This window comes from Podarcis gaigeae (assembly GCF_964106915.1).
Source record: "Podarcis gaigeae genome assembly, chromosome: 2".
In the NCBI taxonomy this organism is placed as follows: domain Eukaryota; kingdom Metazoa; phylum Chordata; class Lepidosauria; order Squamata; family Lacertidae; genus Podarcis; species Podarcis gaigeae.
Window position 1 is genome coordinate 125,260,411 of NC_139679.1, and position 27,178 is coordinate 125,287,588.

The 27,178-nt window shown below is 44.2% G+C and overlaps 1 protein-coding gene across 11 annotated transcripts in view; it reads right to left on the minus strand.

The window, feature by feature from the left end:
* The window catches only part of LOC310837499 (uncharacterized protein), a 152,836-nt gene that overhangs the window by 8,250 nt on the left and 117,408 nt on the right, over window positions 1–27,178 (minus strand). The window contains exons 1-6 of one of the 11 annotated variants that reach the window (XM_083724179.1): window positions 25,321–25,409; window positions 22,965–23,034; window positions 20,594–20,831; window positions 11,672–11,741; window positions 3,421–3,658; window positions 342–2,926 (exon numbers count right to left, since the gene is read on the minus strand). In XM_083724179.1, coding sequence (XP_083580305.1) covers window positions 1,063–2,895 — 1,833 coding nt within the window. In that variant the 5' untranslated portion in view covers window positions 2,896–2,926; window positions 3,421–3,658; window positions 11,672–11,741; ... (1 more) ...; window positions 22,965–23,034; window positions 25,321–25,409 and the 3' untranslated portion in view covers window positions 342–1,062. The other 10 variants (XM_083724176.1, XR_014560564.1, XM_083724172.1 and 7 more) reach the window with 10 other exon arrangements.

Consider the following 27,178-nt stretch of genomic DNA (forward strand, 5'->3'; position numbering starts at 1 on the left):
TACCTATTGACAAAAGCAGCACACCGAAAGCTGCCCTAGTTTTGTGTGTTAACCACTATGGGTTCCAATTGCAAGCATAAGCGAGTTTCATATCTTATAAAACTAAAAAGGCAAACCACATTTAGACTACCACTTTGTTCCAGTCACGGGTGCAAGCAGGCTTCGTTTCTTGGTCCCAGCTACAAGCTATATGATGCCACCAGAGATCATGTTTTATTTCAACACTTCACCCTTGACGTAGCCAAAAATGAGAGAGGGCAGTAACACATTTAATTCGTACAATATAAACTATATACAAGGGTTTCAAGACTACCGTCTGCATGTAAAAAGATGCTTTCAGATTTCTGTGTCTTAATTGTTCCTTTATTGCAATTATAAGAATGGGAGTGATGCGACTCTTCGTATATTAAACAACTGTACATCCAAAGCAACACAAAAAGTCTCACACTCCACTTTTCACAACTCTCACATCCCAACCTCAAACATGAACATTTCCAATCTCTCCACCAAAGACCAAAAACCATGTGACACTCAGCCCACCATTATTCACCACCAGCTCTTCAGATGACACACCCCTCCCTAACCTTACACTGCATCTTGTATTCTACTATTTTAAGATGTTACCCGCATTACTTTCTGTACTGCTTACATTTAAAGGGTTCCACCCATGTGAAATTGATGTATTTTATAGTGTCCACTTTGACTGAAACTCTTTCCACACTGTACATTTAAATGGTTTCTCCCCTGTGTGAGTTCGCTGATGTATTCTAAGGCTTCCTCTTCGACTGAAGCTCTTTCCACACTCTATACATTCAAATGGTTTTTCCCCTGTGTGAGTTTGTTGATGTAGTCTTAACTGTCCCCTTTGACTGAACGTTTTCCCACACTGCATACATTCAAATGGTTTTTCCCGTGTGAGTTCGTTGATGTAGTTTACAGTGTCCACTTTGACTGAATCTCTTTCCACACTCTATACATTCAAATGGTTTCTCCCCTGTGTGAGTTTGTTGATGTAGTCTACAGTTTCCACTATGCTTGAAACTTTTCCCACAGTGCATACATTTAAATGGTTTCTCCCCTGTGAGTTCGATGATGTTGTTGAAGTTTCTCACTTTGACTGAAGCTCTTTCCACACTCTATACATTTAAATGGTTTCTCCACTGTGTGAGTTTGTTGATGTAGTCTATAGTGTCCACTTTGCCTGAAGCTCTTTCCACACTCTACACATTTAAATGGTTTTTCCCCAGTGTGAGTTCGTTGATGTTGTCTTAAGTGTCCCCTTTGACTGAAGTTTTTCCCACACTGCATACATTTAAATGGTTTCTCCCCTGTGTGAGTTAGATGATGTAGTCGAAGTTTCCCACTTTCACTGAAGCTCTTTCCACACTCTATACATTCAAATGGTTTCTCCCCTGTGTGAGTTCGATGATGTAGGCGAAGTTTCGCACATTCACTGAAGGTCTTTCCACACTCCATACATCTGAATGGTTTCTCCCCTGTGTGAGTTCGCTGATGTATTCTAAGGCTTCCTCTTCGACTGAAGCTCTTTCCACACTCTATACATTCAAATGGTTTTTCCCCTGTGTGAGTTCGTTGATGTAGTCTTAACTGTCCCCTTTGACTGAACGTTTTCCCACACTGCATACATTTAAATGGTTTCTCCCCTGTGTGAGTTCGATGATGTATTGTAAGGGTTTCACTTCGATTGAAGCTCTTTCCACACTCTATACATTTAAATGGTTTCTCCCCTGTGTGAGTTTGCTGATGTATTCTAAGGCTTGAATTGTGACTGAAGCTTTTTCCACACTCCAAACATTTAAATGGTTTTTCCCCTGTGTGAGTTCGATGATGTTGTTGAAGTTTCTCATTTTCACTGAAGCTCTTTCCACACACTATACATTTAAATGGTTTCTCCACTGTGTGAGTTTGTTGATGTAGTCTATAGTGTCCACTTTGCCTGAAGCTCTTTCCACACTCTACACATTTAAATGGTTTATCCCCAGTGTGAGTTCGTTGATGTTGTCTTAAGTGTCCCCTTTGACTGAAGGTTTTCCCACACTGCATACATTTAAATGGTTTCTCCCCTGTGTGAGTTCGCTGATGTATTCTAAGGTTTCCACTTTCACTGAAGCTCTTTCCACACTCTATACATTTAAATGGTTTCTCCCCTATGTGAGTTCGATGATGTAGGCGAAGTTTCGCACTTTCACTGAAGGTCTTTCCACACTCCATACATCTGAATGGTTTCTCCCCTGTGTGAGTTCGCTGATGTATTCTAAGGCTTCCTCTTCGACTGAAGCTCTTTCCACACTCTATACATTCAAATGGTTTTTCCCCTGTGTGAGTTCGTTGATGTATTGTAAGGGTTTCACTTCGATTGAAGCTCTTTCCACACTCTATACATTTAAATGGTTTCTCCCCTGTGTGAGTTCGCTGATGTATTCTAAGGCTTGAATTGTGACTGAAGCTTTTTCCACACTCCAAACATTTAAATGGTTTTTCCCCTGTGTGAGTTCGATGATGTTGTTGAAGTTTCTCACTTTCACTGAAGCTCTTTCCACACTCTATACATTTAAATGGTTTCTCCACTGTGTGAGTTTGTTGATGTAGTCTATAGTGTCCACTTTGCCTGAAGCTCTTTCCACACTCTATACATTCAAATGGTTTTTCCCCTGTGTGAGTTCGTTGATGTAGTCTTAACTGTCCCCTTTGACTGAACGTTTTCCCACACTCTATACATTTAAATGGTTTCTCCCCTGTGTGAGTTCGCTGATGTATTCTAAGGGTTTGACTTAGGCTGAAGCTCTTTCCACACTCTATACATTCAAATGGTTTCTTCGTTATTCCTTTTGAATTTACAGATGGCCCCCCAGAACTCTTGCCTGTCTTCTCCATCGTCTACTTCAGAGTGCAGGGAGACAAAATCCTGTTGCTGTTTCAAGGGAGAGAACAAAGGAATATGACACACATCAAGTTCAATTGGCACTCATCCCAATTAGTATTTATAATTATGATGTGCCACCAGATTTCATGCCCGTTTTCTGACACAGGACTATCCTAGTGTAAATTCTCTGCCCAGGCCTCTCTCTCTGTCCTTTCTCCATTTGCATCACTCCTGGACTTACCTCCTCTATTAATGCGGAATGTGTGTCACACTGAAGAAGCTTCATATTAAACATTAATATATAACTGTACTTAATGGAAACTTCAGCCTTGGATATTTAGCACTGATTCATTCATGGGATGAAGCTGTTAGTTTTATTGCTGGATACACAAATTTATTCATGAGACATCAAATACATTAATAGTATTATGTCATAGGGTGTTGGGGCTGGGGTAGTACCTCTCGTGGGGGACACATAGGGCTCGTTCTGGGGTAATTGGTCCACCATTAATCCCCAACCTGTACTCAGCTCTCACCTGTGGGTCCTAGAAGCTGTCAGCATGCAACAGCACACACAACCCAGGAAAAACTTTGACAGGCCAACTAAACCAGTTGAGGATATTTGATGGGTCTCAATCCCTTGGTGAGACGGGGACTTTCACTGCATGTGATGACAGGCTCTGGCCCATTGAGCAGACAAGACCAATAGTGAGTCCAATGGTCAAGCAAGTGATTTATGCAAGTGCCGTAGAGGGAAGTGAGGGGCTCATCAAACTGGGAAGGGAGGCCAAGCAGTAGAAGGAAAACTCTGATCCTAAACCTCCAGCTTTGCTGTTTCAAGCTTCAGATGAAATTAGCAAACATCCAAAGGAATAAGAAAAGAATTTTAAATGCTTACAGTATATATTTATCCTGGGAAAATTGCTATTCTAGTAAAGAAAATTCGGATGCTGTGGGATGTAAAAAGGTAGTCCGTCCCTGCAGCGGTCAGAAAATGGTGCAGAGATTAAAGTCACAAGGACAAAGAAGGAAGTGAAAGCTCCTGCTGAATGAGTACAAAACAAAACAATGTACTGAGGCAAAGGACATTTTGAAACAAGTTATTAGAGAAGAGTTAAAAAGAAGGACTTTGTAAACTTTTCTTGGGAATATTTTTGAGGTGGAGGAAAAGTAACACTCCAGGTCTGAAAAGGCTTCAAGCAGAAAGTGAGGGAAAGGGAGGGAGAACCCATAAAGTCTTCAGAGACTGCAATAAATCCTTTTACAACATCGTTTAACTTTGACTAAAACCATCTGCTTGTGGAGCTTTCAAGGTTGCATTTGTGGTTTTTCTGCTACGTCCTTGCCGGTAAAAGACTGGGAAAAGAGAAAGAGAGGTTATTACTTATCCCTTCTTTGATATATTAGACCACCAAAGGGGAGAAAGAGATTGAATTTTAGGTGAAGAAGAAACAGACTTGGCAGTCTTATTTTATGTGGACCTTTAAGTTCTTAATTATTAGAAATGTTGCCACACCCATAAGCACTTTAAAGGCTGTGTTGCTATCATTCACTGCAATTTTCCCCGGGGAAAAACAACCCCACTCCCCTCCTGAAACTTGGCTGTTTGATACAGTCCCCTTCTTGCACTTTTTTGTGGATTAAGCCAGAAAGAGGCTAGAAAAAAAACTGAGTTTGGAGTAAAGGGAGGGTCTGTTCCCTAGTATCTGATAATTCTACATCTCCTTGTGGATTAAGCCAGCAAGTGGCTAGAAATAAAGACTGAACTGGGATACAATAATAAAAAGTGCTTCCTGTATTTACACTCTGGTGGATTAGGCCAACAAGTGGTTGAAGACCAGCGGAAACTTCATCGAAGGACTGACTTGTCAAGTTGCGGAAGAGCAGAAGAAGAGGACCTCTGATGAACTTAGAGTTGGACTAATATTTAAAGTAGTTATGTACTACTGACACTGGTGTAACCTGAATTAGGAACAAAAAGAGATAAAAAGTGAAAGTCGTTGTGGGGGGTGGAGGAAAACCGAGGGTGACACCTAGAGGCATAGAGTGAAATTGCAAGCAAGGATTATATTTTATACTGCTTATCTTTACTCTGTTGGCTCTTTTGGACCACATCACAGGTTGAATCATCTACCCCACCGGTGGACAGAATATTTTACTGCAGTAATTAATCTAAAATGGCAGGGGGAAACGGGGGGGGGGGAATGGGGGGGAACCAGGAGAAAGGAAAATTTCCAGACAGGAAGAGATTTGGATATTTTGTGGTTAAAAATAAAGGAATAATTTAAACAAAATGAACAACATATGGAGAAAAAATTAGGAGAAGTGCAGGAAACGTTGGATAAGAAAATAGAGGAAGTGGTAGGAGAACTTTCAAATAAAATTAAAGATTTGACAGTTGGATCCCATTGAGGAATCAATGAAAAGGATTCAAAAAGAAGTCAAAGAAAATAAGAGAGAGATGGAGAAAATCAAGGATGAAGTAGTAGATTTAAATAAAACACAGGAGCAGGTCTGGGACAGTAAGCTCTATTGGAGATGCGTCAGAAACAACTTAATTTGAAATTTAGAGGCGTAAGTGAGAAAATGAATGAAAATATAAAGATAAAAATGATCAAGGAATTGGCAGGATGGATGGATATGAAAGAAGAAGAAATTGAATACACGGTTGAGAACGTATTTAGAATAAAAGTAAGATCTTTAAAGGCTAAATCAAAAAAACTACCAGGCGACTGTCTAATGATTTTTAATTCATTAGATATGAGAAACGCAATCTTGAGAATGAGTTACCAAAATAAATTGGTAATCGATGGTAGGCCAATTATCATCTTTAAAGAAATTCCCACTAGATTTTTAGTAAAGAGGGACGGATACAATCCATTAGTGAGTTTGTTGAAGAGAAATGGAATACAGCATAGGTGGGAATTCACCGAGGGGATTTCTTTTTATTATAAAGATAAAAGATTTAGGCTAACTGATATTCAAGAGGTAAAGAAATTCTCAAGGAGATATGAGAGAGAGTTGGGAAAGTTGGAAGGAGATAGAGCTGTTCACAGACCTGGGGGAAAGGAGATTGACTCAGAGGAAGAAGGAAGAAGAAAAAAAGAGAGGAAGAGGAAGAGGAGGAAAAAGAGGAAGGAGAAGAGGAGGAAGTAGAGGACGAAGAGGAAGAGGAAGAGGAGGAGGAAGTGAACCTTGGGGACAAAACCACCCGAATTTGAATTTAATTCATAGCTGAGAACTAAATACGTAAAAATGACTTTGAAACTATTAACGTGGAATGTGAATGGATTAAATGAGAAATCTAAAGAAATAAAGTTGAAAACGTTTTGAAGGAAAAAATCTTGATGTAATTTGTTTACAAGAAACCCATGTAGCTAAAAAACATAAACATATTCTGAAAAACAAAAGGTTGGGTACGGAATTTATTAATTCAAATGTTAACACGAAAAGAGGTGTGGTGTTATATATTAAAGTGAAATGGGAGCCTAAATTAATTTTTAAGGATGAAGAAGGGAGAATAATTGTAGTCCAAATTAATTACCAGGGGGAGAAAATCAGTGTGGTTGGGATTTATGCGCCAAAAATAAATAAAGGGGAATTTTACAGGAAACTGGAAGAAAGACTGATAGAAACTGTTGATCAAAAGATAATACTAATGGGAGATTGCAATGGTGTGGTGATGCCAGAAGTAGATAGATCAAGAAAATAAAAAGTTTAAGCAAGGCAAGATACCAAGGACTTTCTTTGATCTTGTCGATAATCTTGACCTAATAGACATTTGGAGACTTAAGCACCCAACCACAAAACAATTTACTTTCTTCTCTGAGCCACATCAAAGCTGGGAAAAAACATAATCTGGATTTCAAGGGATTTAGCTCCAAGAATAGCGAAAAGTGAGATACTACCATGAACATTATCAGATCATAACCCTATGATTTTAGAACTAAGAAGTAAAGAACAAAATTCATTCAGATGGAGGATGAATGAAAATCTTTTTGAGAATCAAGAAGTGATTGAAAAAGCAAAAGAGACTTTAAAAGAATATTTTAAATGGAATTTATATAAAGAAACAAGTTTGGACATAGTTTGGGACGCGAGTAAAGCTGTCATGAGAGGCTTCTTGATACAGCAAAATAGTTATAGGAAAAAGTTGAGAGAAAAGAAAAAAGAAGAAATTTTGGCTCAGTTGGTAGAGTGTGAAAGGAAACTAACAATAAAACCTAAAGATGAACAGATAAAGCAAACAATTAAAATGCTACAAACGCAATTTTCAATATTGGTAAATCAAGAAGTCGAATGGAAAACAAAATTTATGAAACAGAAATTTTTTGAATCAGCTAATAATGCAGGGAAACTCCTCACATGGCAACTAAGAAAAAAACAAAACCAGACTACGATAAATAAAATAAAAGGAGGAGAACATCAAATAGAAGATCCGAGAGAAATAAAGAAGATCTTCCAGGAATTTTACAAAGAATTATATAAGAAAGAGAATGAAGAAGCAAGAAAAATAGGAAAGTATTTAAAAGATCATAAAGGGAAACAAATAACAGCTGAAGAAAGAGAGCAATGAAATAAATCAACAACAACAGAAGAGATTCAAATTGCGAAAAGATGAAAGTAGGTAAAGCTCCAGGTCCGGATGGGCTTTCTACTAAATATTATAAAACTCTGAATGAACAATTAATTCCAGTACTTTGTGAGGTTATGAATAATATCTAACAAGGAGGAAATATTCCAAACACATGGAAGGAGGCATACATAACCCTAATTCCCAAACTAGAAACTGATAGGTTAAACATCAAGAACTAGAGGCCGATATCATTGTTGAATAACGATTATAAGCTGTTCACAGAAATACTGGCAAGTAGATTGAAAAGAAGCTTGAAAGAGTTTATTCACAAAGATCAAGCGGGCTTTCTTCCTGGCCGACAACTTAAAGACAATGTAAGACACCTTGTAAATGTAATAGAATATTTGGAAATTAGAAATGAAGTACCAGCGGCGTTAATATTTATTGACGCAGAAAAAGCATTCGACAATGTGTCGTGGCAATTTTTATTGAAAAGTATGGAAGCAATGGAGGTGGAAGGTTCATTTATGAAGGGCATAGAAGCAATCTATTCTAATCAGACTGCCAAATTAATTGTAAATAATACTCTGACAGAGTCTTTTGACATTATGAAAGGCACGAGACAGGGATGCCCTTTAATCTCTGTTGCTGTTCATAATGGTCTTAGAGGTATTAGCAGATAAGTTATGAAAATCACCAGAAATACGAGGAATAAAAATTGGAACAAAGGAATTTAAACTGAAGGCCTGTACCGATGATCTTGTATTATCTTTAGAGGAACCACGAATAGGTCTTGGGAAAGCATTGGAGGAATTAGAGGAATTTGGTAAGCTATCAGGATTTAAACTAAACAAAACAAAGACAAAAATGATGCTTAAGAACATGGATAGAAAAGAGACTGAACAGCTGGAACAAAAGTGTGGAATTAATGTGGTGAAAAAAGTAAAATATTTAGGGATTTGGCTAACGACAAAAAACATCAACTTATTTAGTGACAATTATACCCCAGTATGGAAAAGAATTAAAAGAGATTTGGATATTTGGAATAGATTAAAGTTATCCTGGAGCGGAAGAATGGCAGCGATTAAAATTAACATTCTACCGAAGATGCTGTTTCTCTTTCAAACGATTCCTGTTATTAAAGGGTCGTCTCAGTTTCGGGATTGGCAAGAAGTCTTATCAAGATTCATATGGCGAGGGAAGAGACCCAGGATAAAATTTCAACTATTGACTGAGAGGAAGGAGAGAGGAGGATTTTCACTACCAAATTTGAAATTATATTATGAGACGTCTTGCTTGTGCTGGATAAAAGAATGGATAATTTTGAAAAATACTGATTTGTTGGATCTTGAAGGGTATAATAATAGATACGGGTGGCACTCCTATCTATGGTATAATGTGAAAATACATAAAGGTTTTACAAACCATATTTTTAGGGGTGCCCTGTATGATGTATGGGACAAGAACAAACACCTACTAGAAAGAACCACACCCTGGTGGTTATCCCCGATAGATGTGTTAACAATAAAAAAATTATATATGGAGGGAAAGAGAGTAACCTATGAAGATATATTAGTGAAAACGGAGAATGGGTGGAAATTAAGACCATATGAAAATATAACAGATGGCTTTACAGGATGGCTACAGTATCACCAGGTGAAATAGTTTGTTAAAAGAGGATTAAAAAATGGGATTCTGTGAGAAAAAGTCCAAATACCAGATAGAAATTTTGGAGGGCAGAACAAAACTCTTGTCTAAATGTATCATTACTTGCTGGAATGGGACACTAAGGATGAGTTTGTTCAGTTTCTGTTAATTGATTCTCATGAAAACTTACAGATTCTGGCTTCACACAATTAACTCAAGGCAGTGTCAATTTACTCTTGGCAGAAAGCCAAGGTCTGCTTGATCTAGAAACTACTTACTCTGATTGGTTAACGACCAGCACTCAACTCTGTTATCTAGGAATGCTAGCACAGTTTGTGTTAGGTGGGTGTGTTAGGAGTTGGAGTGCTGTGTATGGTTAAGAGAGAGAGAGAGAAAGAAAGGATTTATTTTGTTTTGTTTTGTATGCAGAAACTCTGCTGGTTTTATTTTCCTTTTAATAAATCCTGTAAATAGTTATTCTGAGTCTAGCTGACTAGTCATTTCCACCTCAACTAGCTTCTTCGCTGTGCAGGAAAACTCTGCTACACATGGGCTAAAGCCATTAGAGCTATGCCTGGCACTTCAAAGTTTCCAAGAGAGTTAACAAAAGAAGTCATGATAAAGTGTGCGGTCTTTACGATAAATGGGTAAGATTATGGAACGAAGGTATGAAGTTTACAGCGTGCTCCAACTTAAGAGAAAATTTGGGGAAATGATGTACCGGTGGTATATCACCCCAGTTAAATTGGCAAAAATGTACAAATCGAGCAATAAAGCCTATTGGAATTGTAAACTAAAGGATGGGGATCTCTACCACATGTGGTGGGCATGTGATAAGATGAAAAAGTTTTGGGATCTAATATATAATGAACTGAAGAAACTTTTGAAGTATATATTCCCTAAAAAACCAGAGGCTTTCCTATTAGGGATAATAGGGGAGGAGGTGAAAAAGGAGGATCGTAAACTATTTCAATATGCTACGGCTGCAGCTAGGATCCTCGTGGCTCAAAAGTGGAAATTACAGGAGACCCCAACAGTAATGGAGTGGCAGACTAAATTTTTTGAGTATACAGAATTAGCTAAAATGACTTATAAAATTCGAGACCAAAAAAGGGACAAAGTTTGAAGAAGAGTGGGGTATATTTCTTGCATATATAAGAATTAACTGTAGAAGTCTAAATACTGTAGGAAGTTTAACATAAATCCTGTGATGTGTATAGAAGGTAAATAAGAATCTGCAAGAGAAGATATAAACTAAGAAAACCGAAGCAGGGAAGGAAGGAAGTCTGGGTGTGAACTTGTGCAGTGTAAAAAAGATGACATAAAAAGATGACTGTAAAAGATTAAGTTGTATTTATGTTTGTGAAAAATCAATTAAAAGATCCTAAACCTCTGCTGCCTTGCGTGAATATCTTCAGGAAAAGAAGAGGCTAAGCAGTAAACCCTACACGAATCGGGAGTCCTTAAGACGATTGTGTTGGAGTGTTGTGGGTATCAAGGAGTTAACACTATGAAAAGTGGAAATGCTGACTCAGTTTCATGTGGTGAGTCAGCATCCCAAGAGATGGTCTATAGCCAGCTAGTATACAGAGGTATGCTTGACTTCTCCACACTGGCTTCTCCCCTGTATGTAGGAAGGCTGATTTATGGTACTTTATGATGCTGCAGGACTGCAGCTGGAATAAAGCCCACCTTGCAACACAGCTGGACTCCTGAGTGCTTTATATGGAGCGTCTATCGGTCCTAATACATTGCAACATGTTGGGTGGAGTCCTTGTACGCCTCCTTCCGGTAACTCCTGGGGCCAAGCTGGGGCCAAAAATATTGCTCTGCTTCCCTTTGGACCATATCAAGAAGGCTGAGAAGGTAGGGCTGCCATAGGTCTGTTCCCCCCCGGGAATCGAGGAGGATTTTCACAAGATCGGCAAAAGGTCCACCCAGATGTATGGCAAGCCTGCCGTTTCTTGTGAGGAGAATCAGAACTTACAGGGTTCTATGGTGAGGTGGGGCACTTCTGGCCCTCCAGATGTGGCTGGACTCAAAGCACCATCAGCCCAAGCAAGGGTGGCCAACGACCAGGGATGATGGGAGATCTACTGGAACAACATCTGGAGGGACACACTTTCTCCATCTTCCTCCTCCTCTGAAAAAGCTAAATATCTGTATTGTTTCCCCCTTCCTCCGTGATGTGTAACATCTTCCTGATACACTCCAAGCAACTACACACATTCCCTAATCCTGCACCATTTACTTCCTGAGGCAGCTCCATTGTGTCCACCTTCTCAGAACCACCCACCATTTCAGTAGCAGTCCTTCAGTTCCCAGCTATTCCCCTCCCCCTACGGTAGGAATTATTCATCTGAATCCCAGGGGCTGGGAGTCCTGAGTGGGGAGACAGCTGTTGGCCCTGCTGGGGGTGGGGTTCTCCTTGGCTGGTCCTTTTGAGAAGAGGATGATGGACGAGGTGGGCCCTGATCCTATTCCAGCAGGACATTTCTCATGTTCCCACAAACTGAAATGAGACCTACAAAGATACAGTCTCCCGGGCAAGAGGAAGGACTTACCTCTCAAAGTTTCAGTATTTTTCTGTTTCAAAGAAGGAGTTGAGCTCAGACTTGCAGATCAGATTCTCTCCTGTGTGGAATGAGTAAAATGGAAGTGCTATTTACGTCACTGGAAAAGTATTCAATAATATTCATGTGTTGAAGAAAGTCTAACAAAGTAGCTGGTGTCCAGTTAAGGGCTAATAAAAGTTTATAAGCTCAGCATTTGTGGGCTGCAGGCTGAGGATGTGGACTGTGGACCAGGAAGACTCGCAATCTCCATTATCCTGAGAGTCTCTTTGTAGATTTTGGAATTCCTACCGCATTATCGGTTCATGAAAAGTTACGGATGGAGAAACTTACACGGTTGCTGTAAACTATCACCTCACACACAAACTCTCACTCATATACAGTCTGTAAATTTGGCAAGTTCCCAACCCTTTCCTGTAATACTGGCAATTCCAGGCCTGCAGATGCACAGCCCTGGGTGTAGAGCCTCCAGCCACAGGCATTGTCTATCATGGAAATGCCCCAGACTGGGACGGATTATGGATCTTTGGGTGCTGATAGATTGTATCTCCGTTTGTAACCCACTCTGACATGGCCTACAAAAAATAAAAGTAATAGAAATGCTTTCAGGATATACTTACCGATAAACCCTGAAAACCTTTTTGTAGCATCCTTCCCCCATATTCCTGGCTTCCTCAGCACCACCACTGTTACGGCAAAAATCTGGGTGCGAGGCTGCTCTGCCACCCAGCTCATCGGACTCAGTCCGTGGGTCCCTGCGGAGGAAAATGAGCTCAGCCGGAGACAGGAGCAAACTGCAGAAGATCCAAGTTTATTGGCCAACAGGTTCAAGACGAGATTGAACCCTGAGAAAGGGTTGACATGAGTTTTTGAAACTCCCTCCATGTCCCAGAATACAGTGCAAAACACGTCATGAATACATTAAAGAGAGGTTTGGTTACACAGATTACATCATGAATATATTAAAGGGAGGTTGGGTTACACAGATTAACATATGGAGGAGGGAGGGGGGAATATGCAGAGCTACATCGGATTAACATAAGGAGGAGGGAGGGGGGAATATGCAGAGCTGGAGATATGCACAAATAAACACTTCCTGGGGATGAGAAAACAATAGTCCCAAATATGCATAGTCTGTCACCTGACATTGTCTGGAGGAAAGGCTGATTAGAGCAATTTGAAAGAAAGGATTTGGGTCTTGACACCTTGCTTGAGGGATTATGCTGGACAGGGGAGGTGTGGAGTCCTAGAGTAATTGAGCAAACTGGCACGCTGATTTTCTATGAATTTTATAGATTTTAGTCCCTTTTGACATTGACAATTGGAAATAAATTGATATATTGTAGCGAAGAAGAAGGTGAAGAAGACATGCCCCCCCCCTTCCGTAACAACCACCATCAATTAACCATGCAGAGGAAACACTTAAGGATGGGAGCCTGAGAGCGAGGAAGAGGTCTCTGGCTACTTCCTGGGAGGGGCTTCCAGAAGCAAAGAGCTGCTTTGGAGAAGGCCTCCCCCCTCCCTCCCAGGACCTTCCACCTTTTTCTCTCTTCTGCTCTCCAAGGTGGACCAAGGGTTGACTTGGTATAATGCAGCCCACAGCCAGCCATGCAGTAGCTTTCGAGGATCAGTGGGGAGAGGATGGAGCTTCCATGGGGGAAATGGGGGGGGGGGAATCAGTGGAAAACACCCCACCATCAGGGAAAACTCTCCCTCTCCGGTTGACTTGAAGGAGTGGCAGATTCCTGGGCAGGAAGGAGAAGCCAAGGCAGACCCACCACCGGAGATTCCTCCTCCAGCGCCCAAAGATGGAGACATCTCTCCAAAAGGAAGACTCTCCCTCCCTCTCAGCTCGGCTGGCCTTCTATCTCCCAGGGATGCTGCCATTCCTCCCTCAGCCCCCCAACTTCCTCTGCCCTCCTCCCTCCCTCCCACAGTCTCCCCTGAGCCCAGAGACCCCCTTGGCACCGCTCACCCCTCGCCCTCTGACCTTGCAAGACGGGCAGGGAGGCGGTAGAGGGAGGGGGGTCTCTATCCAGCCCTATTTCACTTCCTTTAAAACTTTCGTGGACTCCGTCTCTCCCTCAAGGCGCAGGAGTACTTCGAGGGATTCCTGCCAGGGGGGGACGGCAGAGGGCGTCATGTTTGGGTCCTGGGATCAAATCCAGGGCTGCTTGGGGATAGGAGGTCATCGTAGGGACCCCCTTGGTGGGCATCACGTTTCAGTTCAGGCAAGAGAGCCCAGGGGGTGCGGGGCAGTTCAGCATCGCTTGAGCCCCCGGGAAAAAGAGACGCGTGTGGAGGGGAGGGCGCTGCAAAGGAGATGGCAGCTGGAGTGCATGGATCGGGGGCCTTGAGCACCTCCTGGACCCCCAGGAAAAAGAAACATGGGTGGGTGGGGGGCTCCAAAGGAGATCCTGCCACGCAATCCCTGCAGGTGTTGGGCCCCCACTTGGCAGCAGGATTGCGGGGATCGGGGCCCCTGCTTATGAGTCCCAAGAGAGGGGCTTTTTCGCGGGCAGGGGTGAAACTAGGCTGGATTTCCCGCGAGTCAAAGACCAAATTGGAGACATTTGCGTCCCCACAAAGACATCCTCAACGGCGCCCTGCTGGAGGCGTCACCTGGTGCAAAAAACAACCACCACCCCCGGCTGGCCACCCCCCCCTAGCTATGGCTCTGTTCCCGGGAGGGGTCTCTGTCTTTTCCTCTTTCCCTTCCCCCTAAATCGCCCCCTTTCCCCCCCGCAGCCTCCTTACCTCTTTGTCCTCTCTGGACCTCCGCCTCCCTTGCTCGCTGTTCCGGTGTCCTTCCCCCCAAAATAAAGCGGAGTAGGGGGTGGGGGGAACTAGTCAACCCACACCCCTCCTCCCCTTCGGAATACCTCCCACTTTCCCAGGGGTCCTTTGGGCCCCCTGGAAACTTCCGACCTACAGACACTTCGGGTTCCTTGTCGAAGGCGCGCGCCTCTAGAGCTACGTTCGCAGAGCAGCCCTTGCCTGTGTTGGGATGGAAACAGGAAGAGATGGCGCTGCCTCTGGCCTCCTGCTCTTGGCCCCTCCTCCCCCCATGTCGCCTCTCTCCCCCCAGCGGAGAGTGGAAATGGGGGGCGAGAGTGGGGGGCTTCCTAGTTGTGTATGAGCTGATGGATTTACGTTTCCCTCCACAGCAGGGTGGCAGCTGCACACTTATTTTTCCTTATTTACTTTTGTTATTGTATCATTTTAATAGAGTTAAGTTGACGGTCTTACGGAGACTCTTCCTGGCTCCTCAAAAAGGCCAGAAGAAGAAGGACATAATCCATGTCTGCTTAAGACTGGGCTAGGTAATAAGGAGGCAGTAATAAGACGCAGGGGCCGTGATGATTTATTACAATTATTTGTGTAGTTTAAACTTTAAATAATATACGTATATACGTATGTGTGACTATTATTATTTATTTACACGATGAAACATCAACATAAAAAACTTCCCTAAACTGGGTTGTCTTCATAAATATATATTATTATTTTTTATTTATATATATAAATATATATATTTATTTGTTTTCCAATGATTGTTTTCCTATATCTTTAGCAGTTATCTTCCAAAAAGAGATGGAAACCCAGGATTGTGAAACCCTTGTGTACGCATGTACACAGTGGTCTGCTTGCAGGAAGACTCCCCAGAAGCATGTCTGAAGAATTAGTTCAAAATTATTATTATTATTATTATTATTATTAACCCCAGCCATTCTGGGTGGCTTCCAACAGAATATTTAAAAAATACATGAAAACATCAATCATTAAAACCTTCCTTAAACAGAGCTGCCTTCAGATGTCTTCTAAACGTCAGATAGTTGTTTATATCTTTGATATATGATGGGAGGGCTTTCCACAGAGCGGGCGCCACTACTGAGACGGCCCTCTGCCTGATTACCTGTAACTTCGCTTCTCGCAGGGAGGGAACCGCCAGAAGGCCCTCGGAGCTGGACCTCATTGTCCAGGCAAAACGATGGGGGTGGAGATGCTCCTTCAGGTCTACTGGGCTGAGGCCATTTAGGGTTTAAAGGTCAGCACCAACACTTTTAATTGTACTTGAAAACATACTGGGAGCCAGTGTGGGTCTTTCAAGACTGGTGTTTTTATGTGGTCTTGGCCGCTACCAGTCACCTGTCTAGCTGCCACATTCTGGATTAGTTGTCGTTTCCAGGTCACCTTCAAAGGTAGCCCCACGTAGAACGCATTGCAGTAGTCCAAGCGGGAGATAACTAGAGCATGCACCACTCTGGCGAGACAGTCCGCGGGCAGGTAGGGTCTCAGCCTGCATACCAGAAGCAGCTGGTAGACACTGCCATGGACACAGAATTGACCTGTGCCTCCATGCACAGCTGTGAGTCCAAAATAACTCCCAGGCTGCACACCTGGTCCTTCAGGGGCACAGTTACCCCTTTCAGGACCAGGAATTCTCCAATTTTGCCTGCCCCGTCCCCCAAAACAGTACATCTGTCTTGTCAGGATTCAACCTCAATCTGTTAGCCGCTATATATCCTGAAACTGCCTCCAGACACTCACACAGGACTTTCACCACCTTCACTGGTTCCGATTTGAAAGAGAGGTAGAACTGGGTATCATCCACATATCAATGGTATTAAAGGCCTCTGAGAAATCCAGCAGAACTTTTTATTGAGGGTGAAAGAGGAGAGCGCAAAAATATGGTCTGAAGCTCAACATCAAAAAAATGAAGATCATGACCAGTGGTCCCATCACCTCCTGGCAAATAGAAGGGGAAGAAATGGAGGCAGTGAGAGATTTTACTTTCTTGGGCGCCATGATCACTGCAGATGGTGACAGCAGTCACGAAATTAAAATACGCCTGCTTCTTGGGAGAAAAGCAATGACAAACCTAGACAGCATCTTAAAAAGCAGAGACATCACCTTGCCAACAAAGGTCCGTATAGTAAAAGCTATGGTTTTCCTAGTAGTAATGTATGGAAGTGAGAGCTGGACCATAAAGAAGGCTGATCACCCAAGAATGGATGCTTTTGAATTATGGTGCTGGAGGAGACTCTTGCGAGTCATATGGACTGCAAGAAGATCAAACCTATCCATTCTGAAGGAAATCAGCCCTGAGTGCTCACTGGAAGGACAGATCGTGAAGCTGAGGCTCCAATACTTTGGCTACTTCATGAGAAGAGAAGACTCCTTTCAGGGATCAAATTGTGAACTGGAATGTGAGTAAAAATTTTGTTACTTTTTAAGGAAAGACTCTTGTGTCTTTTAAGAGGGATAAAAGGGGACACGAGGAATAAACAGCAGCAAGAATACTTATTGCAAAGTATTGGAAGACACAAGATCTACCCACCCGGGAAGAATGGCAGATGAAGGTGATGGAGTACATGGAACTGGCGGAAATGACTGGCAGAATCCGAGACCCGGGAGAAGAGTCAGTAGAAGAAGATTGGAAGAAGTTTAAAGACTATCTACAGAAATATTGCAATATTAAGGAATGTTAGAAGGATGTTGAAATGAAGTTATGTGGTTTTAGCAGTAATGTTACAGTAAAGTTATAATAGATTAAGATAAACTACTAAGATAAAAGTAAAAATGGGGAGGACTTGCTGAAATAACTAATTGAACTAGAATACAAAAAAGGGAGGCGTGAGGAGGTCAGGGAAACAAGTTAATGAAAGACAAGACATGGAAAGGTGGATTTGTTTTTACTTTTCTGTATTTTTTCTCATTTTTTTTCTTTTTTTCCTCTTATTCTTGTAACTTTTTTGAAACTTTAATAAATATTATTTTAACCAAAAAGGGACACGAGGAATAATCCATCTGGGCAAGCCAGATTTGATGACTTAACTAAAGAGATTCAAACGAATCTGCAAACTATCTTCCTGCTATATTGAGGGGAAACTGCTCTGCTGCATCATTCACTAGCGTGAGTGAAGGAAGGATATCGTTTATTCAACATATCCTTTCCTACTATCCTTAACATTCCCACAATTGTCCCTTAGCATTCCAAGTTTGGGACCTGCCTGAACACCTTTCCACATTATAATCATCCGTATGGTTTCTCCCCTGTGTCTCTTATTTGGGGGATAATTGGCTAGGAGCTTACAGTGAAGCATTTAACACACACCTGTGCCACTGCCGGGCACATTGCTGCCAGAGGCTCTGGCAGTGCCCACTCTCTGCTCTGAGGAATAAAACACTGGCTCCTAAAGCTGAAAGCCCTAGAAGCCTTTCATATGAATTCTGAGCCCATTGGTGAAGTAGCAAAGTTTATTTAAAGAAAAGCATCTCTGCAAGTATGGGGGAGCTATTCAGGCACACCCAGGTCAGAACAACACAGGCGTTTATCCTCCCCCCGGGAGCAAATGTCCCTCCTCTGTCCTCCAATTGGCTGGAGGGCAGCGCAGAGGTTACAGCCTATCAGACCGCCCAATTATACTCATTTCCCAGGATCCCGATGCCCATTCCTTATTGCCCTTATTTGGTCCAAGCCCCACCCCCAGAATTTACCTATTGACAAAAGCAGCACACCAAAAGCTGCCCTAGTTTTGTGTGTTAACCACTATGGGTTCCAATTGCAAGCATAAGCGATTTTCATATCTTATAAAACTAAAAAGGCAAACCACATTTAGACTACCACTTTGTTTCAGTCACGGGTGCAAGCAGCCTTCGTATCTGGGTCCCAGCTACAAGCTGTATGATGCCACCAGAGATCACGTTTTATTTCAACACTTCACCCTTGACGTAGCCAAAAATGAGAGAGGGCAGTAACACATTTAATTCGTACAATATAAACTATATACAAGGGTTTCAAGACTACCATCTGCATGTAAAAAGATGCTTTCAGATTTCTGTGTCTTAATTGTTCCTTTATTGCAATTATAAGAATGGGAGTGATGCGACTCTTCGTATATTAAACAACTGTACATCCCAAGCAACACAAAGTCTCACACTCCACTTTTCACAACTCTCACATCCCAAATTCAAACATGAACATTTCCAATCGCTCCTCTAAAGACCAAAAACCATGTGACACTCAGCCCACCATTATTCACCACCAGCTCTTCAGATGACACACCCCTCGCTAACCTTACACTGCATCTTGCATTCTACTATTTTAAGATGTTACCCGCATTACTTTCCGTACTCCTTACATTTAAAGGGTTTCACCCATGTGAATTTGTAGATGAATTTTATAGTGTCCACTTCGACTGAAGCTCTTTCAACACTCTGTGCATTTAAATGGTTTCTCCCCTGTGTGAGTTCGATGATGTATTCTAAGGCTTTCACTTGAGGTGAAGCTCTTTCCACACTCTATACATTCAAATGGTTTTTCCCGTGTGTGTTCGTTGATGTCGTTTACAGTGTCCACTTTGACTGAATCTCTTTCCACACTCTACACAATCAAATGGTTTTTCCCCTGTGTGAGTTCGTTGATGTTGTCTATATTGTCCACTTTCACTGAAGGTTTTCCCACACTCTATACATTTAAATGGTTTTTCCCCTGTGTGAGTTCGATTATGCCTTTTAAGAGTTTGACTATGACTGAAGCTCTTTCCACACTCTATACATTTAAACGGTTTTTCCCCTGTGTGAGTTTGTTGGTGTAGTCGAAGTTTCCCACTATCAGCGAAGCTCTTTCCACACTCTATACATTCAAATGGTTTTTCCCCTGTATGAGTTCGCTGATGTACTTTATAGTGTCCACTTTTATTGAAACTTTTACCACACTGCATACATTTAAATGGTTTCTCCCCTGTGTGAGTTCGATGATGTTGTTGAAGTTTCTCACTTTGACTGAAGCTCTTTCCACACTCTATACATTTAAATGGTTTCTCCACTGTGTGAGTTCGCTGATGTAGTCTATAGTGTCCACTTCGGCTGAAGCTCTTTCCACACTCTATACATTTAAATGGTTTTTCCCCAGTGTGAGTTCGCTGATGTAGTCTATAGTGTCCACTACAACTGAAGCTCTTTCCACACTCTATACATTCAAATGGTTTTTCCCCTGTGTGAGTTCGTTGATGCTGTCTTAAGTGTCCCCTTTGACTGAAGCTCTTTCCACACTCTATACATTCAAATGGTTTCTCCCCTGTGTGAGTTCGATGATGTAGTTTAAGTTTCCCACTATCACTGAAGCTCTTTCCACACTCTATGCATCTGAATGGTTTCTCCCCTGTGTGAGTTAGATGATGTCGTTGAAGTTTCCCACTATGAGAGAAGCTCTTTCCACATTCTATACATTCAAATGGTTTCTCCCCTGTGTGAGTTTGATGATGTATTCTAAGGTTTTTACTTCGACTGAAGCTCTTTCCACATTCTATACATTCAAATGGTTTCTTTGTTATTCCTTTTGAATTTACAGATGGCCCCCCAGAATTCTTGCCTGTCTTCTCCATCGTCTGCTTCAGAGTGCAGGGAGACAAAATCCTGTTGGGGTTTCAAGGGAGAGAACAAAGGAATATGACACACATCAAGTTCAATTGGCACTCATCCCAATTAGTATTTATAATTATGATGTGCCACCTGAGCTTGTTCCCGTTTTCTGACACTGGACTATCCTGGTGTAAATTCTCTGCCCAGGCCGCTCTCACTGTCATTTCTTCATTTGCGTCACTCCTGGATGTACCTCCTCTATTTCAATGCGGAATCTGTGTCACACTGAAGAAGCTCCATATTAAACATCAATATATAACTGTACTTAATGGAAACTTCAGCCTTGGATATTTAGCACTGATTCATTCATAGGATGAAGCTGTTAGGTTTATTGCTGGAGACACAAATTTATTCCTGAGATATCAAATACATTAATAGTATTATGTCATGGGATGTTGGGGCTGCGATAGTACCTCTCGTGGGAGACAATTTGGGGCTCCTTCTGGGGTGATTGGTCCACCATTAATCCCCAACCTGTACTCTCACCTGTGGGTCCTAGAAGCTGTCAGCATGCAAAAGCAGACACAACCCAGGAAAAGCTTCGACAGGCCAACTAAACCAGTTGAGGATAATTGATGGGTCTCAATCCCTTGGTGAGTCGGGGACTTTCACTGCATGCGATGACAGGCTCTGGCACATTGAGCAGACAAGACCAATAGTGAGTCCAACAGTCAAGCAGGTGTTTTATGCAAGTGCCGTAGAGGGAAGTGAGGGGCTCATCAACCTGGGAAGCGAGGCCAAGAAGCAGACGAAGAACTCTGATCCTAAACCTCTGCAGCCTTGCGTGAATATCTTCAGGAAAAGAAGAGGCTAAGCAGTAAACACTACACAAATCGGGAGTGACGTCCTTAAGACGATTGTGTTGGAGTGTTGTGGGTATCAAGGAGTTAACACTATGATAAGTGGAAATGCTGACTCAGTTTCATATGGTGAGTCAGCATCCCAAGAGATGGTGCGCTGCCTAATTGGTCTATAGCCAGCTTGTATACAGAGGTATGCTTGACTTCTCCACACTGGCTTCTCCCCTGTATGTAGGAAGGCTGATTTATGGTACTTTATGATGCTGCAGGACTGCAGCTGGAATAAAGCCCTCCTTGCAACACAGCTGGACTCCTGAGTGCTTTATATGGAGCTTCTATAGGTCCAAATACATTGCAACATGTTGGGTGGAGTCCTTGTACGCCTCCTTCCGGTAACTCCTGGGGCCAAAAATATTGCTCTGCTTCCCTTTGGACCATATCACGAAGGTTGAGAAGGTAGGGCTGCCATAGGTCTGTTCCCCCCCAGGGAATCGAGGAGGATTTTCACAAGATCGGCAAAAGGTCCACCCAGGCGTATGGCAAGGCTGCCGTTTCTTGTGAGGAGAACCAGAACTTACAGGGTTAAACAGTTCTGTGTGACGTCTCACATCACTTTCGCTTTTAGCTGTTGAGCCGGAGTGAATGTCCGCCCGATCTCCGAGGTGATTTATGCTGATTTTTCTGTACATAATAAAGCCTTCTTAGATTAAGCAAGAAGCCTGTCTACAGACTGGGATTTATCACCCGCACAAGGCAAAACCGCTGCTGCAATACTCTGCTTGGAGCCAGGAAGAGAGCTTGAGGCTCAAGCAGGGACAGGGAAGCCTGGCAGACTCCATTACATTCCGAAGATTTCTATGGTGGGAAATATCAGGAAAGCTCAAAAGCTGCTTCTTTTGGGGAGAATCTGTATTTTTTAAAAGCTCAATAACTCTGTCCCGAATTTTGCATTTTTAAACGGGGCCACCCTGCTGGAGACGAAGGCCTTGTTGTGTAGGCAGCCCAGGACCTCCACACACACTGCCCAGGCTTGTATTCTGCGGGGGTCACGTCTGTGCTTCTAACACCCCTGTTTGACTTCAACCTCATGGAGACTCTACATTGTGTCTCGAGGCAGATGGATGTCAACAAAAGGGGGTGGAAGGACAGAATCTGACTTTTGAGAGAGGAGGTGCAGTCAGAGATGCTTCCACCAGAAGAGAGCCTGAGGGGGAAACCACCTTTAGATGACATTTAGGATCCTTGCCTCCATTTCTCAGCCTGAACTATAACTCGGAATCTCGATTGTAACTCAGTTCAGAACCTTCACATCTATTCCCTGCTTGGCCGTCTTCTGGAATATAAACCTTTGAGGGTATCATCCAGACCTTCACCTTGGATTTGGAGCCTAGGCATCAAACATAATCCCTGAAAACATGTCTCAGTAACCCTTGGTATCCACACCCACCTGGACCTCCCAAGTGAGTCTGAGCTCCTAGAGGAACCATTTATGCTAAGGTGGGACAACTCTGGCCCTCCAGATGTGGCTGGACTCAAAGTACCATCAGCCCAAGCAAGGATGGCCAATGTCCAGGGATGATGGGAGTTCTACTGGAACAACATCTGGAGGGACACACTTTCTCCATCTTCCTCCTCCTCTGAAAAAGCTAAATATCTGTATTGTTCCCTCCTTCCTCCGTGATGTGTAACATCTTCCTGATACACTCCAAGCAACTGCACACATTCCCTAATCCTGCACCATTTACTTCCTGAGGCAGCTCCATTGTGTCCACCTTCTCAGAACCACCCACCATTTCAGTAGCAGTCCTTCAGTTCCCAGCTATTAGTCCCCCCCCTCCTACGGAGGAATTATTTATCTGAATCCTAGGGGCTGGGAATCCTGAGTGGGGAGACAGCTCTTGGCCCTGCTGGGGGGTTTCTCCTTGGCTGGTCCTTGTGAGAAGAGGATGCTGGACGAGGTGTGCCCTGATCCTAATCCAGCAGAACTTTTCTCATGTTCCCACAAAGTGAAACAAGACCTACAAGATACAGTCTCCCGGGCAAGAGGAAGGATTTACCTCTCAAAGTCTCTGTATTTTTCTTTTTCAAGGAAGGAGTTGAGCTCAGACTTGCAGATCAGATTCTCTCCTGTGCGGAATAAGTAAAACGGAAGTGCTATTTACGTCACTGGAAAAGTATTCAAAAATATTCATCTTTTGAAGAAAGTATAACAAGGCATCCGGTGCCCCTTTAATAATAATTATACTAATATTAATAATTTATTTCTTATACCCTGCCCATCTGATTGGGCCTCCCCAGCCACTGTGGGCAGCTCTCAATAGAGAATTAAAAATACATTAAAACATCAATCATTAAAAACTTCCCTAAACTGCCTAAACTGCCTTCAGATGTCTTTTAAACGTCAGATAGTTGTTTACTTCTTTGATATATGATGGGAGGGCTTTCCACAGAGCGGGCACCCCTACCAAGAAGGCCCTCTGCCTGGTTCCCTGTAACTTCACTTCTTGTAGTGAGGGAACCGCCAGAAGGCCCTCAATGCTGGGCCTCAGAGTCCGGGCTGAATGATGGGGGTGGAGACGCTCCTTCAGGTATACTGGGCCTTTGAGGCTGTTTAGGGCTTTAAAGATCAGCACCAACACTTTGAATTGTGCTCGGAAACACCCTGGGAGCCAATGTAGATCTTTCAGGTGTTATATGGTCTTGGTGGCCACTCCCAGTCACCAGTCCAGCTGCAGCATTCTGGATTAGTTGTAGTTTCTGGGTAATCTTTAAAGGTAGCCCCACGTAGAGTGCATGGCAGTAGTCTGAGCGGAAAATAACCAGTTGAGAAAGTCTGCGGGCAGGTAGGGTCTCATCCAGCATACCAGATGAAGCTGGTAGAGAGCTGCCCTGGACCCAGAATTGACCTGCGCCTCCATGGACAGCTGTGAGTCCAAAATGACTCCCAGGCTGTGCACCTGAAGAGGTCTCTGGCTACTTCCTGGGCGGGGCTACCAGAAGCAAAGAGCCGCTTTGGAGAAGGCCTCCCCCCTCCCTCCCAGGACCTTCCACCTTTTTCTCTCTTCTGCTCTCCAAGGTGGACCAACGGTTTGACTTGGTATAATGCAGCCCACCCATAAAAAAGGCTGATCGCCGAAGAATTCATGCTTTTGAGATATGGTGCTGGAAGGAGACTCTTGAGAGTCCCATGGACTGCAAAAAGATCAAACCGATCCATTCTTAAGGAAATCAGCCCTGAGTGCTCACTGGAAGGACAGATCCTGAAGCTGAGGCTCCAATACTTTGGCCACCTCATGAGAAGAGAAGACTCCCTGGAAAAGACCATGATGTTGGGGAAGATGGAGAGCGTGAGGAGAAGGGGACGACAGAGGACGAAATGGTAGGACAGTGTTCTCGAAGCTACAAGCATGAGTTTGACCAAACTGCGGGAGGCAGTGGAAGACGACAGGAGTGCCTGGCGTGCTCTGGTCCAGGGGGTCACAAAGAGTCGGACACGACAAAATGGCTAAACAACAAAAGGCGGCCCACAGCCAGCCATGCAGTAGCTTGCGAGGATCAACGGGGAGAAGATTGAGCTCGCTGAAAGAAGTGGGGAAATCAGTGGGAACCCCGCCCTTAATCAGGCATCTCTCTCTGGTCAACTTGAAAGAGTGGCAGATTCCTGGGCAGGAGGGAGAAGCCAAGGCAGACCCACCAGACAGTCCTCCTCCAGTGCCCAAGGATGGAGACATCTCTCCAAAAGGAAGAGTCTCCCTCTCTGTTCAGCAGGGCTCTCCCCCCCCCCAAGGGATGCTGCTATTCCTCCCTCAGCCCCCCAATTTCCTCTGCTCTCCTTCCTCCATCCCACAGTCTCCCCTGCGACCAGCTCACTCCTTGCCCTCTGCACAGAATCAAATCTCTCCCAGGCGCAGCAACCTCTCCATCCAGAGGAGCCTCCCAAGACGGGCAGGGAGGGGGGGTCTTTTATCCCGGCCTATTTCACTTCCTTTAACCCTTTCATGGACACCCTCTCTCCATCTAGGCGCAGGAGCGCCTTGAGGGATTCCGGCCAGGCGGAGAAGGGCAGAGAGCGGGGCGCGTCGTGTTTCGGTCTTGGGATCAAATCCAGGGCTGCTTGGGGATAGGGGTCCTCGTCGGGACCCCCTTGGTGGGCATCACATTCCAGTTCCTGCAAAGGCGCCCCAGGGGTGCAGGGCAGTTGAGCATCGCTTGCCCTCAAGCGGTGGGGCCGCTGCAAAGGAGATCGTGCAATGCAATCCCTGTAGGTGTTGGGTCCCCACTTCGCAGCTGGGTCGCGCGGATCGGAGCCCCTGCCGATGGGGCCCCAGAAAGGCGCTTGTATTGCGGGGGGGGGGTCTCTCTGTCCTTTTCTCCCGGCCCGCTCCAATCTCCCTCCTCCCGCCGCACCTTTACCTCTTTGTCCTCTCTGGCGATCCGCGTGCTTTGCTCGCGAAACCGGTTTTCTTCCCGGAAATACGGGGGCGGAGGCGTGTTATTCCACCTTTTGTAAAACCTCCCACTTCTGGGGGGGGGGGGTCCTTCCTTTGGGCCACCAGGAATCTCCCGACACTTCGCGGTTCTTTTCGAACGCAGGAGCCCATAGAGCTACGGTACAGAGCAGCCCGTTTGTGTGTGTTAGGATGGGGACCAGCCGTGAAGGCGCAGCCCTTTGCGTCCTGCCCCCCCCCATGTTGCCTCTCCTCCCCACAGCGGAGTCTCCAAATAGGGGTGGGAGCGGGTGACTCCAGAGGTCTGTAAAGCTTCATCCACCTGGGTTTTTTTGGGGGGGCGGCGGCCTCTTCTTCAGTGGTGGGGACTGAATCGGGGACCTCCTTCTGCATGCAAAGCAGCTGCTCCACCACAGAGCTATGCCCCCCCCCCCAATAAGCAAAGCTCAGCCCCAAACACCAGCCGCGCTACCCACAATAAGGACACTGGATTCCCCGCCGTGGTAAAAGCGGTGTAATAAAGACGGACCTTCCAAACCAGTGGGAACAATAGAGATGAAGCGGGGAAAGTAAAACTGCCACCTTCATTCCCCGAAGGACTTTTTTGGGGGGGGTGTCTCATTCCTTGCTGCTGCTGGGACCTTTTCATGAAAGAAAATGAATTATAGTATAGAGCTTGTTTGGAGAGAAGAAGATATTGGCTTCCTGGGAGAGGGGAGGAATCCCCCGGAAGGAAAATTAACCACGAACCCCCAAATTTGGGATTCCCTCCAAACCAGTGCCAAACTTTTGCAGTTGTTTTGCTACTCAAAGCTAGGGTCGCAGCTATCACAGGGAAATATACACGTATAGAGAAAGCTCGCTCTCTCGTGGCCAGTGGAGGAATGTGAGGCCAGTAAGGTTGGTTGTCCGGAGCTTTCCTTGAGTGTTGCCTTGTCGACTACATACAACAACACAGCAGGTCTGCGGAAGGAAGTTGTGTTTTTGTGTGTGCATTTCTGCAGGCTGGTGCCCATCTAGCTGCCCACACCGGGCATTTCTCATTTCCTAGTCTGGGCCGCCTAGATGGGTGAAGGCTTTGATTTTGTGATTTGGTAAATTCCTTCGTAATAATGGGGGGTGTCCCCCACCCTTCTCTGCATGGCCTTGACCTCTCCATGGACTTGGAATCTCCAAAGCCAGGGCCCTCCGCCTTCCTCTCTCGCTGCCCCCCACTGCTGACCCCTGTCCCTTTAAAGCCAGGTATACCTGAAGGAGCATCTCCACCCCCATCATTCTGCCCGGAGCTGAGGTCTAGCGCCGAGGGCCTTTTGGCGGTTCCCTCCCTGTGTCACAGGAACCCCCCCCCCCCCATCATTCAGTTTGTACAAACTCGACACACACGACATACACTACACTTCTGTTATAAATTCATAGCAAATCATACATCAGATCTGCACCGTTCCACTTTTATTTTACTCCATGAAGGAAGGACTACAAAATGGGGAAGGTTTGATACAGGGCAGCCATAATCCCTTGAGCATACCAGCACGTACACAGGAGCCCTGCCCAGTTGCTATGCCAACCCTGATGGTTCTAGAGAGAAGACCATCAAGATCACAAAGAACTTGCATATGGGAGTGGATTCAGCACGGACTGGAACAAAGGACAATAATCAGCTCTTCCCTTTGGGGGCAGGAAACTGCAAAGTCCCCTCTGTCACCTGGAAAGTACTCATGGGGAGGGGGAAAGCAGGAACCAGCCAGGTGACAAGATACTCAGGTTACCTCCACAACTCCTCCCTCAACCCCTCCTTTTTGTGATGTATCAATGGTGTAGTTGTG